This window comes from Embiotoca jacksoni, unplaced genomic scaffold, assembly GCF_022577435.1.
Source record: "Embiotoca jacksoni isolate LCO1_2020_lvr unplaced genomic scaffold, fEmbJac1.0.p SCAF_8, whole genome shotgun sequence".
Lineage (NCBI taxonomy): Eukaryota > Metazoa > Chordata > Actinopteri > Embiotocidae > Embiotoca > Embiotoca jacksoni.
Window position 1 is genome coordinate 2,729,872 of NW_027185436.1, and position 14,380 is coordinate 2,744,251.

A 14,380-nucleotide genomic window follows, 5' to 3' on the forward strand; every position below is an offset into this window, starting at 1 on the left:
TTTTTGTGAGTGTCGAGGACCTATTTTGCAAACAGAGCCAGCTTGAAAGATTTTTGTTATTGGTTGATGGTAGCAGTTAGCTCCTTAGCTCCAGGAATAAAACGTTATAAAACAACAACCAGAAAAGAAATAACTTTGATCCTCAAGCTCCAGTCAGCCAGGGTCTGACCCACGGTTCAGCTTTATACAAACATAAACACATAAACTTTCTTAAGTCCATCCTTACAATTAAAGAAACTGTTTTGAGATAGCTACTGGACTGAGAAAATGCTTTTTCAAGTCAGTTTTATCATTCATTTTACTTTTGAAAAGATTCAGCTGTTTTTTTGTTGTTGACCACTTATGGTTGTAAATAATTAAAACGTTATTTAATATTGACCAATTTCTTGAATTTCAGTCTGAACTACCACAAACTTTATCGCCCAATACTCCCATTAATACATTTTTTTAAATGACTTTTTACACGAGATAATGCAGCGAACCTCAGTCACTGTTCATCTAAATCAAAATATTGTGATTTAGATGATTAAATACTTATATATAGTATATGCTTTTGTAAGAACGGAAGAAGAAAAGAACTCATCTCATGGGCTTGAACCCAGATCGTTCATGCTGTGAGGCACCACTGCTAACAACAGTGATATTCAAGATCTTACTGTCATTTCTCTATTTCACCAAAATCCATCCACCAACAGGCTCGTGGACAAGAACAGCTGGTCAACAATATTTGTGCACGTGGTTTACTTCCACGTGTTTCTCGTCTTTTATTGCTCGGACCCCAAATTATTGTCACGTGGTTATATTTTTCGGACTTCTTATTTGAAAAGAAAAAAAAACAAATCATAGTGATTTCTACAATCATAGCTGACTATCACGTTGTTGTTGTTGTTGTTTTTAATAATGACAGCACAGGATAACATGGAGCACACGTCATGCTGTAATAATGAGCAACAGCCCAGAGGGCTTGTCAACATGCGCTGTCATCTCTAGGGGGCGTGGCCTGAGGTTACGTAATGCAAGAAAAACGTGACGACGTTGAGCAACGTCGCGTCCGACGGTCAGAGAGTCAGACGACAGGAAACCAGCTCGTCTCGCATTCTTCACAGTCTGACGAGCGGAGGAGTCGCAGCTCCGTGCGGACATTAAGAGAAGTCTCCGCCGTCCTTTAAATGGCCGGCTGCCGTCACGCAAGGACGACACGCTCAGGAAGTTGGCCATAAAGCGAAGAATGCGAAGAGGGGAACGATGTGCTCCACGGAAAACAACCTGGAGCTGCAGCCGTCCTGTAAGTAACGTCTCCACGGCGGAGCGGTTCGTTGTTGTCATCGCAACCGTAACCAGGCAGCGGTCTCTGGACGTTAAACCCTCCAGGAGGGAGGCGGAGGTGGAGGGGTCCGGGACCGGGACCGGGACCCGTCCGGAGGATGAATCTGTCAAACCATGAATTTACGTCGTCTTTCTATCCGTCTCCAGCGTCCGACCCGGCTCTCCTCCTGGAGCTGAAGACCAGGCGTCCTCCGTGCTTCCTGGACCGGGCGGGATGTGAGACGTGGAGCGTGGACTTCTCCCCGGACGGCGCCTGGTTCGCCTGGTCGATGGGACACGGGATCGTGTGGGTGGTCGCCTGGCCCCTCGACTCACAGTACGTGTACCTGGACGTTTAGTCCACTCACGATGCGTTCAAGTGTCCCTCGTATACTCTGACTTCCGTGTTAACGTGGTATAGTCGCTGACACATTAGACGTAAAGAATGAAAATATAACCTCACAATAATAATAATCATCATCTTTTTTTTTATTTACTTTGCACAGCTTGTCAGAAAGATAATAACCTACCCAGTTACTGCCAGCAGCAGTTTGTGGAGTAGCCTTTATGTTATGCAGCTCCAAAGTGTTCAATATTAAACAAATACAAATTAAAACTCATGAAATAATCACGAGTACATAAGATTCAGTTGTGTGCTGATCTCGACTGAAGTAAAAGTCACTCGATGCTCAGTGGGGAAAATGTGATTGTGCAACAGAAACAGACTTATGAAAGTATACATTTAAAAATAAAATAAAGTGTGCAATAAACTCAGCTATTGTTAAAATAATTCAAATACCTTTTAATTGAAATATATCTATATATTTTACAATATCATGTTTGTAATGCATGTCTGTTTGTATTTATTACAAAGTCTAATTGTTTATGTAATATTGGACGCTTTGGGTCTCCATACAATACGTTTTTGCCGGGCACTTTTCCCTGAATATCTAGTTTTGAATGCTGTACATCGAACCTCTCGGCTCTTTAACTTTAAACATTGTTTACTTGAATAAAATATTTCAAAGAGGTCCACGCATCAACATCCAAAAACTAAATGCATGAATGTGACATACAGCGTGTCCTCATTTAGATTAAAACAGATGTGATGAAGAGAATAAGTTCAGCTTTACTGATTTACTGTCTCTGCTAACTGTGGATGTGCAGCACAGTTGGCACTGAAGAAGTGTTGAGGTTTGTTAGTGCGCACACACACACACCAGCACATGGTAATATAAAGCAGTGGAAGTTGGGAACAATCAAAAACAGTGTGGAGGTAGAGGAACACAAGTAGCCACTTCTCTTTATACATTCAAATCAAGAAGATAATAGTCCACCGTTCTGTGGGAAACCAATTTGCAACCACTACACACTGCAGGTGGACATATTTACAATTGTTTCTGTTTTCCTCTATAAAACAACTGTCCCCAAGTGCTCTGCTCTATTAAGTTAATACAGCAAGTACATATCTCAGAGGATCACCTGTAAATGAGTGTTGTATTATGGACTCATCATTTTTTTTTTACAATAGACTATATGTGTTGTTCCTATTGAACTTTACTACCATCTAGCACATTGACTTGTGTCATTTAGTCGGTGAAAGGCCCTTTTCCCGGGGTTTCATAGGGTTCTTCCTGACCGTGCTTTACCTGTCCACTAAGTTCGATGAAAATCAGTAGTTTTTCTATAATAATCCCACAGACGAACACACGCACTGCTCAGAAAACATACAGTGTCCTACCCTCCTCGTCCGAGGTAAAGAAACCAGCAAACTCACACTTTGTCAGTAGTAATGATCTTACTGTTTGGTTGCTCGGTTTCGTTGCGTCTCTGATGTCCTGCAGCACTTTAACGCAGCAGCATCATTTAATTATGGACTGTAGCTTCACACCGCCTACATCAGAGTTTTTTTTATGGTTTCAACACTCTTGACTCCTCTCACCCACAGAGAGAGTCAGAACGGAGAGACCGACCGAGGAGACAAGAGCTTCAGTTGTGACCACCCGGTGTGGGGGCTCGCCTTCGGACCCCGGCCTCCAAAATCAGCTGCAGCCGCGCGTCCAGCAAAAACCCCGTCGAAAGAGAACCTGCTTCTGGCCACAGGCTTGGAGAACGGGGTGATCAAAATCTGGAACGTGTTAACAGGTGAGTTCTCTATCTCAGGTGAGGGTGTAATGTGCGCTGTGTTGAGAAATAACGGCAACGCTGACTGTAAGCTGCTTTCGCTGCATCTGTAGGTGATGCTGTGTTTGATCTGTACGGCCACGAAGGCGTCGTCAGGGACCTGGTGTTCCCTCAGAACGGGACGCTCACACTCATATCATCCTCTCGGGACAAGACTCTGAGGATCTGGGACCTGGCTCACAAAGGTGTGTCCACACACACTGCTTCTTCTGCAACTAAACCCTTTTCACTCATCGTACTCTAGTGTTTACTTATCTAAATGCAACGCAAACATGCTGTTGTGTACGTAAATAGCAGGTGTTTCCCTTCAGGGTGGCCATTACTAAAGACCACAGATGTAACTTCTGTACAAGTTACAGGTTTGCAGACAACATTGCTCACAACTGCAATCCTTTTCAGCAGCTGACTGATATGTGAAATGTCCAAAGCAGCCTTGAACGCACCCTTAAACTCTTCCTGCTCAAACATAAAGCCATTTAATCCTCACTGTCATGTGTCACCAAACAACTCTCACAGCTCTGCCGGCTTATTCTCATAAGCCCTTTACGGGTACCATCTCTACTCGACTCGCTTTTGGTACCAGATATTCCTCTGGATTATATGTGCCACTGCAGATATGGTGCGTTCAGGCAGCTGTGAAGTGGGACGGTTCTATTCGGTTACCTCCGACTTCCCAGTTGAGAGCGTTCACGTGACGACAACGAAGAGGCAACGAGGCAGCCCTCAGGAAATCTGCTGTCTGAATACATACGAGTCGTCACCCACGGCGACCTTTACAGGGACGAAATGAAGTCATTATTATTTGTACTCTACATTTCTACGTCTTTTTTTAAATTTTTTTTTTTAACACACGACGTTTCAAACAGCCGGCAAACCAACGGCAGCAAAGTAACGGTCACGTGGGAGGGCTGTTAGCACGTGTCGTTGTCTGTCAATTTAGTAATTAGTTCGATTGACAGCAGAACACCCTGCTCTAACTAGTACGACCTAAATTAAACATAAAATGACTTCTTTTTTTTTTTTGCATTCAGTAAAATCTCTTCATTTTCCCCTCAAAATGTTGGCGTGATGTCACACCTGCTTCTCAGAGCTCTCAAAAACGTCAGACTTTCCTCGTGTCAGATTCCCGGTTCAACAGTTGAGTTGAGGTGATTTCTCCCACTCTGAACTCGAAACTTTCCCGCTTCCCGGTGGCCTTATGAATGCAACAATAGCACCCCCAGGTTGCTATGGCGACACTGCATAAAACTGCAATATTATGAAAGCTGCATTGACACGAGCTTTGGAGTCCAGTGAATAAAAGCAGGAGCTCGGTGAGTTTCCAGTAGTTTGTGGACGTCCCCACGCAGCCAACGATGGTCTGTTGGACCATCGGACCATCGGACCATCGGACCATCGGACCGGGTCTCTGCAGCTCTGCAATGTTTGAAGTATCGACTCGGTTCGTTTGGAACCTCGGAGGAGGAGATACCGATAATAATAGCAGGTACTTTGTAGTGGAAAGTACCTGCTATTATAATATCCCCCCCCCCCCCCCAATGGATCACCACAAATAGGAAGCAGAGTCGAGCCAAGCCGGTACCGGCTGAGGATAACGGGCCGCTACCGTGTTAATACCATCACCGTCAAGTCCAACTGAACTCAACCTACTGGTGAACTTGCACGAGGTTAAAGCCAACAGATGTTCCCCTCTACAGCGGGAGCTGATGATGTCCCGTCTTGTGCTTTGTGTTGTGGTTCATCCGGTTCACTGCCGTCTGTTTCAGGTAAAAAGGTGCAGGTGCTCTCTGGGCACAAAGACTGGATCAGCTGCTGCTGCGTTTCATCCGACTGCAGCATGATCGCGTCTGTGGGCAGATTTGACAGAGTGAGTTGTTGCGTTGCCTTCAGGGCATCGCCAGACACCGCAGTACACAAACAAACAGTCTTGATATTTGGGTCTATCGAAGCAATAATATAGCTTATAAGAGACTTCTCTCCAGTTGCGAGCTTGTTAGCGTGTTTGGTCTCGTCTGTTTAGCGTCTTTTTTTCTTCACACTCCTTTTCAAACTGCTAATTTAACACCTTTCGGTTCCCGGACAGTTTCACATTGTGTTGCACCAAAATCAAGGATCAGAATGTCTCTTCAGGCGTTTTCCTGCGTGTCGTGTTGACACTTAAGCTGAAACATCAATGACTATCTCACGAGTAGATTTTGCAGCGCTGCAGCTCCTGCAGCAGGGACTCATTAACCCCGCGTGATTTGACTGTGATCAGATGGTGTGTCTGTGGAGTCTGCGGTCGTACACGTTCATCAGGAACCTGGCGGGAGAGAACCATAAGACCTTGTACCTCCTGTCGTCCTGTGACTTCTCCCCCGACGGGGCCGTGCTCGCCACCGCAGCCTTCAGCGGCTACAGCTGGTGGATCGACCTCTGGGACCCGTACACAGCGGAGAAGCTGGCCACGCTGGTGTAAGTTTACACTGTCGTTTCTATCAGACTGCACTTCTTTTTTTTTTTTTCATGCATATTAAGACTGTGCATTGCATCTCCAATAACTTCAGGGTAAACGGTCTCGGACACAAAACTCGAAAGAACAATTTCGGCGTTTTATTTCGATGCTCTTATCACCAGCAAAGTGCAAATGAGTTTGAAGAAGTTTGGAGCTGGAAACCAAAACCTCCTCACGCCGTCACCATCACCGCTTACATCTGACACGGTGTCCCGGTGTTGCAAATGTCCCGCGCAGCCTGATTTCGCATCTCTTTCTTGTTTATTGTTTATATATCATGTGGAATTTCTGACTTCCGCCCCTTAATTCAGAGCAATATTCTCAGAACCGGTTCTGTGTCTTTTATCCGCAGGGATTGTTTTGAAGATTACGGGCAGAACCAAATATCAGCTATACAGTTCTCCCCCAACGGTTTGCACCTGACGATCGTGACTGACGACAGGTGAGCGGTTTGAATGATATCACATCGTGGAAATGCTCGTCACGCTGGACAAGTGGTTTCAGGCCGACGTGTTCCGTTTGCAGAGCTCTCAGGATCTGGGAGCCGGGAGAGAGAGGGATGGTGATGCAGACCAAAAGGGACAGAGACTCCAACGGACTCTGCTGCAACTACCATCCACAAGGGGGCGTGGTCGCCACGGGGTAAAAAAAACAAAATCCTCCCGAGATCAGCACTATTTAACACTCACATGAGATGCTCTGACTGCATGGTGGTGTGGAGGATGAATTTAACATCATCGGTCAGAGTGGAGGTCAATGGAAATGATGGAGAAAAAAAACACCAAACGACTTCCTTGCTGGCCATTTGAATGCTAAACATGCTCCAAACTCAAAGCATAATTATAATTTAATAATCACTTAATTTCTAGATGTCATTACGTTTTTGATTTATCAAGGCAAAGCGACAATCGTTTGGCTCCAGATGAACAAATGAAGGGATTTTCTGGGTTTTTGGCTTCATATGGTTGTAAAAAAAAAAAAAAGTGAAGCTTTTCAAATTTTCATCAAAAAACAAGCCTGACGATTACTTGGTCTCATCAGCAGTTTTTGTGGTTCTAGACAATTTAAGGATCAGTTGATTGATTGAAAGAAGAATCAATAGATTCACTGGTAATTGGAAAAAAAACGAGCTCAATTGCAGGCGCTGATAAAATACGATTCATTTGTCGATGCATAACTTTAATCCACGTGTGGAAACGAGTCCCTGGTCGCCTCAGTCTCTCCTTTAACTGCTCTGCAGTACTCTACACTCATTTGTGACATCACTGACTGCCACTGATGTGTGAAGCTTTTAAAGTATGTCAGTAGCTGAAATAGTGCGAGTATTACCTGCACACACACACACACACACACGATCTATCGCTTAAACGTCAACCAGAAACCGCTTCCATTTCTGACCCTTCAAAAGAAAAGAAGGTTCCCTCAGAATATTCGGCCTTTTCTCGCCCTCACCGTGTAACTGCACCACTGACCATGTCAGTCTGTCTCCCGGCAGAACCAGAGACGGCCACGTGAGGTTCTGGAAGGCTCCCCGGACGGTGCCCAGCTTGTGCCACCTGTGCCGATCCATCCTGCGCCACTCGGTGTCCACGCACCAGATCGAGGCGCTGCCCCTCCCCAAGAGGATCCTCGAGTTCCTCACCTACAGGAACATCCCTGAATGCCTCAAGACCTGCTGCTCCTCAGACGAAGAGGAGTGGGAGAGTTAAATAGGAACATTAAAAAAAACCTAAAAAAACCAACAGCTGACATTTACACCGGGTGGATGCTATACACTCATAATAGAAATGCCTTTTCTGTTTTGTGATGAGATGCTTTCACAGCGTCTCATCATTTAACCTGCTTTAGATGCAACATTCCTTCCTTGAAGGATTTCATTTATTGCACTACTGTAACATCATGCATAAACTCATCGTTCACCTAATTATTAGACTTGAATATCACCATTTTATATTTTTAATTTATTGTGTAAATAACCAATGTATATGGATTTATAATTCCTGTGTTTATCATTATAAAACGGCACATGCACTACTACTGTACCTGCACACAGTGTAAAAGAGGACAGAAGCTGGACTTATAGGAAAACGTTTTATTAAACCAATTCAAACACATGAGCGTGTTCAACAATTATTATTCTTACACAACAATGGATTGATTACTTGCTGACCGTGAAGGAACCGTACACTGATGATCAGATTTTCTATTTTAATGGATGTCGGCGCTCCAACAGTTTGTATGCAGATGTGAGTGTCTCAGGTAGCGGCTAGCATTTGTTCCGGACATCTGCTGCACTTTAGATTCAGCGCGGTGGACAATCATGCAGTGGGGACCTTAAGGACGTGTTTACTTTATAAATAAACAAATCATTTTACCGATAACTTCTTATTCTATTGATGGAGAGGTCACCAGTAAAACCAGCTGTTCTCAACTCCCCGTGGCATCACTGCTCAGCATGCACACATGGAAGGAAATACAGGTTCAGTAAAACTGTCTAAGGCAGCTCAGTAGCGAATTAAGAGGAAGAAGAGGTTTGCAGGACATCACCTGAATACGAGATCTAACAATACGGTCCACTTGTTTTTCACTGTGGTTAAAAAAACAAAAAAAAAGTCTTTGTGGTCTCAATACTCGTCGATATTTCTTTGTGTGAAGAAGTTCCAGAATCTAGGAGGCCTCGCTGACCACCAGGTCTCTCACTGCCTGGAAAGCTGCAACCATGGAGCTCAGCTGGATCTTCTCGTTGGTCCCCGAGGCGAGCCGGTGTCTGAGGAGACGGACGGCACACGAGTTGTCCAAACAACTATATTTCCCACATTGTGGCTGCATTTACGATGTCAAAATAGAACTATTTGGAATTGCGGTAAACTCGGCATCCTACTTACTCAACGTCGGCTAACTTGATGAGCAGAACAATCCGAACAGCTGGAGGAAAGTCCACTTGAAAGGAGACAAGATAAAATAATCAAGACACTTGTCTGGTACAAAAGTACGGCAGGTTTGAAGATGCAAAAGATTAGCGACAGATATTGATTCTAAAAAAATTGATGCAAATTTGATTATTTACAGGCCTCATCATCGTAAACCTTTTCGAAGACTGAACACTTTAACAACCAACAATACTTTTCAATGCATAGCTGGCTCATAAGAGGGATGATCAAAGAGTTCAGACTGCTGCTGGTGAGCTGTGCTACACGGAGGAGGGAGAAGCTACAAGCTTTGTGAGTACGTATTCCAAGTTACGGTACGTGATTAACATTAGCACCTGGTTTCCACCGGTATGTGAACATTTGGGACCGTGGACCTGAAACTTGAGCAAAGAGCGCACATCGACTTTTGTGTCAAAGTCTGCAACATGTTTACATAAAAAAAACAATGAGGAAGGTGATTTTAACAGCATTCACGTTACAGGTGGGGCTGAGCTTCACTGTCCAAGATGGAAGAAGGTGTGTCAGGTCGGGAGGCCACCGGGGGGGGGTTCTTTGACATTCGTGGGGTTGTGCTTCATGAATTCGTCCCTCCGGGTCGGACATTCAACACCAGTTCTGTGACGGAACGTCTGAACGACCTGAACTGGGGCGCAATACCACTTTGGTTTTCCAACAGGACTACTTTACCGCTTACAGGACCACTTTACCGTTTACAGGACTACCGTTTACAGGACTACTTTACCGCTTACAGGACTACCGTTTACAGGACTACTTTACCGTTTACAGGACTACTTTACCGTTTACAGGACTACCGTTTACAGGACTACTTTACCGTTTGCAGGACAACTTTACTGTTTACAGGACTACTTTACCGCTTACAGGACCACTTTACCGTTTACAGGACTACCGTTTACAGGACTACTTTACCGTTTGCAGGACAACTTTACTGTTTACAGGACTACTTTACCGCTTACAGGACCACTTTACCGTTTACAGGACTACCGCTTACAGGACTACTTTACCGTTTACAGGACTACCGCTTACAGGACTACTTTACCGTTTACAGGACTACTTTACCGCTTACAGGACTACTTTACCATTTACAGGACTACCTTACCGTTTACAGGACCACTTTACCGCTTACAGGACTACTTTACCGTTTACAGGACTACCGTTTACAGGACTACTTTACCGCTTACAGGACTACTTTACCATTTACAGGACTACCTTACCGTTTACAGGACCACTTTACCGTTTACAGGACTACCTTACCGTTTACAGGACCACTTTACCGTTTACAGGACTACTTTACCGCTTACAGGACTACCGTTTACAGGACTACCGTTTACAGGACTACTTTACCGCTTACAGGACTACCGTTTACAGGACTACTTTACTGTTTACAGGATTACTTTACCATTTACAGGACTACTTTACAGGACTACTTTACCATTTACTACTTTACTGTTTGAAGGACTACTTTCCCGTTTGAAGGACTACTTTACTGTTTACAGGACTACTTTACCGCTTACAGGACTACTTTAATGTTTGAAGGACTACTTTACTGTTTACAGGACAGTGGAAAACACGAGTTTCTCACTCTTAACAAGCCAAATGTAGCTCAAATGTAAAACCCTGAACCCTGAGCACAGACTAACTGACCAATCACAGCTCAGAATATATATTTCCCTTTGATAAACAAACACAGCACCTCATTTGAACCACCATGTTCTGCTCCTTGGGAGAAACTGCAGACATAATTTGAACACGTGAACTGCAGAAGTCTTACCTCTGTGTACGAGCAGATGGATCTCCGTGAGGATGTCGTGCAGAGCCAAACCTTTCAAAGTCTTCAGCTGAAGGATTTCTGAGATCAAGGTGTTAGGGAAGTGCAAGAACACAAACTGAACCAATGTTAGTGTGTTTTGTTTTACACTTTGAAAAAGTTTAGCCAAAACCTGGGATTGAATCACACTAAACATTTAAAGCTTATCTGTAAATATGATGAGGTCGGATTTTATTGATCAATGAGCCACAGCTAACTTCTATCTACTGGTGTGTTGGTAATATGAAAGTTAAATACAGTCTAGTTATTCTACGGTGACTCTTCCTGAACTAATGATCCTGAGGGACGATGTAGAGTGAAGGATACGTTTGTACGCTGTGGTGAAGTCTTTGTTGAGGCACCAGTCGAGGATGTTGGCGATGTCTGAGCGGAGCGGGTGACCTGTGCAGGTGTACACCGTGTCCTCGGTGACCTTCCCGTACGCCATATTGGTGCTCTGAAATCCAACAGGTGGAACACCGTCAGTACAGTTCAGGTCAGGCTGAGAACAGCGATCATAATGGGCTCGCGGTCGTACCTGCAATATGTTGAGTGATCTTCTCATGTCACCTGATGATAAGGTCACAATGGCCTTCATTCCATCTGGACTGAGGTCAATACTGCCACAAAAAGATTCACTCTGTCAGATCAATGGTCAAATGTGGGACATGCATCTTATTGTTTTGTGCCACGAAGCAGTTGACAGGTTTCCTATTAAATTCAAACCAGCGGCATAAAAAAAAAAGTAGAACATAAAGGCCATCAAGGGGTTATGATAATTTTTCAGTAATGGTTTCAATAACTTTGGTCAAACAGATCACACTTAAGTCTGTGAATTTATTTAGTGACCTGCAGATCTTTTCCACCTCAGGCTGTTTTGAAAGAAGATGAAGAAGAATCGATCACACATCGGCTCACCTCTCCTGCTCGACGACGTACTCCAGCCGAGGGATCATCTGGTCCGGGGACAGCGGGCCGAAGCGGAACCTGGTGCAGCGAGACTGCAGGGCCGGGATGATCTTGGACAGGTAGTTGCAGATGAGACAGAATCGAGTGTTTTCTGTGAACTTCTCAATCACTAACGAGTGAAGGACAGAGTGGGTTCAGAGCAGGAGGGAAAAAAAACACACAGAAATTAATCTCTAAGAAATGTGAAAGATAAAATGTTGCTTTAAAAGTAAAATGGTATCAGCTCCGGAAATGTCTCAGTCTTCTCAAATTCATCTGATGCGATCTCTCAAAATCAGCCACAAATGACACAAAAATTGAAAGTGAAATCTGTGATGTGTAATCATACAAGATTGTGTTCTAAGAAAAACAGCAGTTATATTAATTTCACAGATGAAATGTTCCAGTTTGACTCCATTCATAGTTCAAATCTCCTTCTCGGTCTTGAAATGAATGTCCAGGTTTACAAGAAAGTACACCGTAATTCACCAGCAGACAAATTATGTGGCTGCTCAGTGAGCCGTGTGGCTCAGTGGGTGACGCCCGGGCGAACAGATGGCCTACCTCGCCGCAATGCATTCTGGGCATCCTGGGTCATGGCATCGGCCTCGTCCAGTATCACCAACTTGAAGCCCTTCCTGGAGGACAAGGCGGACGGACAGAAAAGCACCAATTAATAATTCTGCTTGCAGTTATTAGCTGCAGACAAAATGAAGGAGCATTAAGAACACGTGTTCCCGAATAGAAGAAATCTAACAAGTTTGTGTGTCACAGGTTTTTCATCTTACTTGAAGATGGTCCTGGTGCTGGCAAAACTCAGAATGGGACCTCGGACAACATCGATCCCTCTGTCATCTGATGCGTTCAGCTACAAAACAAAATTCTAATTTGAATATCAAATCAAGGAACCACAAGATCTCAACCCTGAACTGTCAGAGTGATGCCAGTAATGAAGAGTTGTAGTGTACCTCCAACACCATGGAGTTGAACTCTTTGTCCTTGTAGAGCTGCCTGGCGCAGGCGAGGATGGTGGAGGTTTTGCCAGTTCCTGGGGGGCCGTAGAACAAGAGGTGGGGGAGCTTTTCCTCACTGATAAACCTCTGGACTGAAGAAGTAAACAAACAGTTACCAACACAAGGAAACAGTCTGAATATGATGCTGGTCCTCCTGAATTGTACTTTGATTTGAAGGCATCATCTAGATTTAGAGAGCAGGTTTTTATACATTTAATTAAGAATATCATTCTCAATACAGTTACAGTGATACAAGTCAGAAACAGACAGCAGGGGTATTTATCCCTACACAGGTTAATCCAAGACTACAGCAACATTACATGTTTGCTGGCGGTCCACGTACTTACTGGTGTTCAGAATATCTTTGTGTGAGATCAGTTCATCAAGTGTCTGCGGTCTGTATTTTTCAACCCTGGAATAGAGGAAGAAACACGTCGTCCATAAGTATTGTTATCAATAATAAATAACTTTTGAACCTCGAAATCATTCTTGGTATACTGCCGGGAACTACAAAACGAACTCGGTTATAATTTGTCCCCTTTAAAAAAAAAATCGTACTAATAATGTTGAATATTAATGCAGGAAGCCTCGAAGGACGTCGAAGACTTTACATTGTTGGAGGCTACTTTCTAATTCGGCATTCATATTTTTTGCACCATGCCCAAACATACTGAAGACGAATTCAACCTTCACGTTAATGTCAGAGTAGTTTGACGCTGCAGCATTTCCGATGATCCATCTGGTGAAGCTGCACCAGGTCGATGCTCGACACACACACACACACACACACACACACACACACACACGAGGTATTATGAATGCCGAGCTAAAGAAAAGCGAACGCGGCTCCACATTAAATATTCATTTTACGATTATAGTGAATACGTCACGTTATTCCTAACGTCGGTGCACCGAGGACGCAGACCGACACAGCGCAGTCTGCAGCTAGCGTTAAGCCCAATGGTGTTGCACGTCAGCCAAGCTGGCACTAACTCTTCTAACGAGGACTTTCAGCTCACCATGGTAAGTTTCTGGTCTGTAACGGCGCTTTACTTGTAGAAGCCATGCGTCCTGTCAGCTGTGAACTCAGCGCCGAGCTCAGTGAAACACTTTCAGAGTTTCAGGCACGACGCGCTCAGGCGATGGCCTCGTTTCGCGCGCGGCACAAACAAAACGTGCGGCTACGTCATCACGTACGTCCAATCGATTAACTGTTCGCGTGACGTTGCAAAAACAAAAAGGGGAAAAGTTGCGTGACGTTAAAAACTCAAAACATTTACATAAGCCTGCGGAGTACGTTAAAGCGACATACTTTCTGGTTTACTTATAGAGTTACTATTAGAACAAATGCATTTAATGATCGAAAGTAAACCGATTAAACCAACTTAGTATCCCGTTAACTCTTCGTTGACCTGGACCTACTGGGATCCAACTCTGGCTGAAGTCTCCAGTGACAGAAAACTATGTCATGGTACTGATGACTAATCCAAACATTAAATTAAACTATACAAATCTGCTACCTTAAGTTGTTTTTAACATTTTCAAAACACAAGGAATGTGTGAATTAGTTTTGCCCTGGTGCATTTGACCGTGTCTGTGATTGTTACATGCACCAGGTCGTAGCCTACGTGCAGTTATTTAGGCTTTTAATGACATGGCAAAGACAATGTTGCACAAACCT

The 14,380-nt window shown here is 44.1% G+C and overlaps 2 protein-coding genes across 3 annotated transcripts; one reads left to right on the forward strand and one right to left on the reverse strand.

Moving 5' to 3' along the window:
* The first annotated feature begins 1,051 nt into the window (after positions 1-1,051).
* Positions 1,052-8,097, forward strand: wsb2 (WD repeat and SOCS box containing 2). 2 transcript variants are annotated; one of them, XM_069178534.1, is made up of 9 exons: positions 1,052-1,285; positions 1,474-1,642; positions 3,254-3,450; positions 3,543-3,674; positions 5,256-5,356; positions 5,747-5,943; positions 6,336-6,425; positions 6,509-6,625; positions 7,479-8,097. In XM_069178534.1, the coding sequence occupies exons 1-9, from the start codon at positions 1,246-1,248 to the stop codon at positions 7,690-7,692; spliced, it is 1,257 nt and encodes a 418-aa protein (XP_069034635.1). In that variant the 5' UTR covers positions 1,052-1,245; the 3' UTR covers positions 7,693-8,097. The 2 variants fall into 2 exon arrangements, with proteins under 2 accessions (XP_069034635.1, XP_069034634.1); XM_069178533.1 differs by lacking the exon at positions 1,052-1,285 and having other exon boundaries at positions 1,308-1,642.
* rfc5 (replication factor C (activator 1) 5) lies at positions 8,056-13,847 on the reverse strand. Its single transcript, XM_069178535.1, has 11 exons — positions 13,719-13,847; positions 13,047-13,111; positions 12,655-12,791; positions 12,475-12,554; positions 12,251-12,324; positions 11,657-11,816; positions 11,277-11,358; positions 11,066-11,195; positions 10,703-10,780; positions 8,869-8,923; positions 8,056-8,750 (listed from the first exon to the last, which is right to left on the reverse strand). The coding sequence occupies exons 1-11, from the start codon at positions 13,763-13,765 to the stop codon at positions 8,651-8,653; spliced, it is 1,008 nt and encodes a 335-aa protein (XP_069034636.1). The 5' UTR covers positions 13,766-13,847; the 3' UTR covers positions 8,056-8,650.
* Positions 13,848-14,380: the final 533 nt, after the last annotated feature.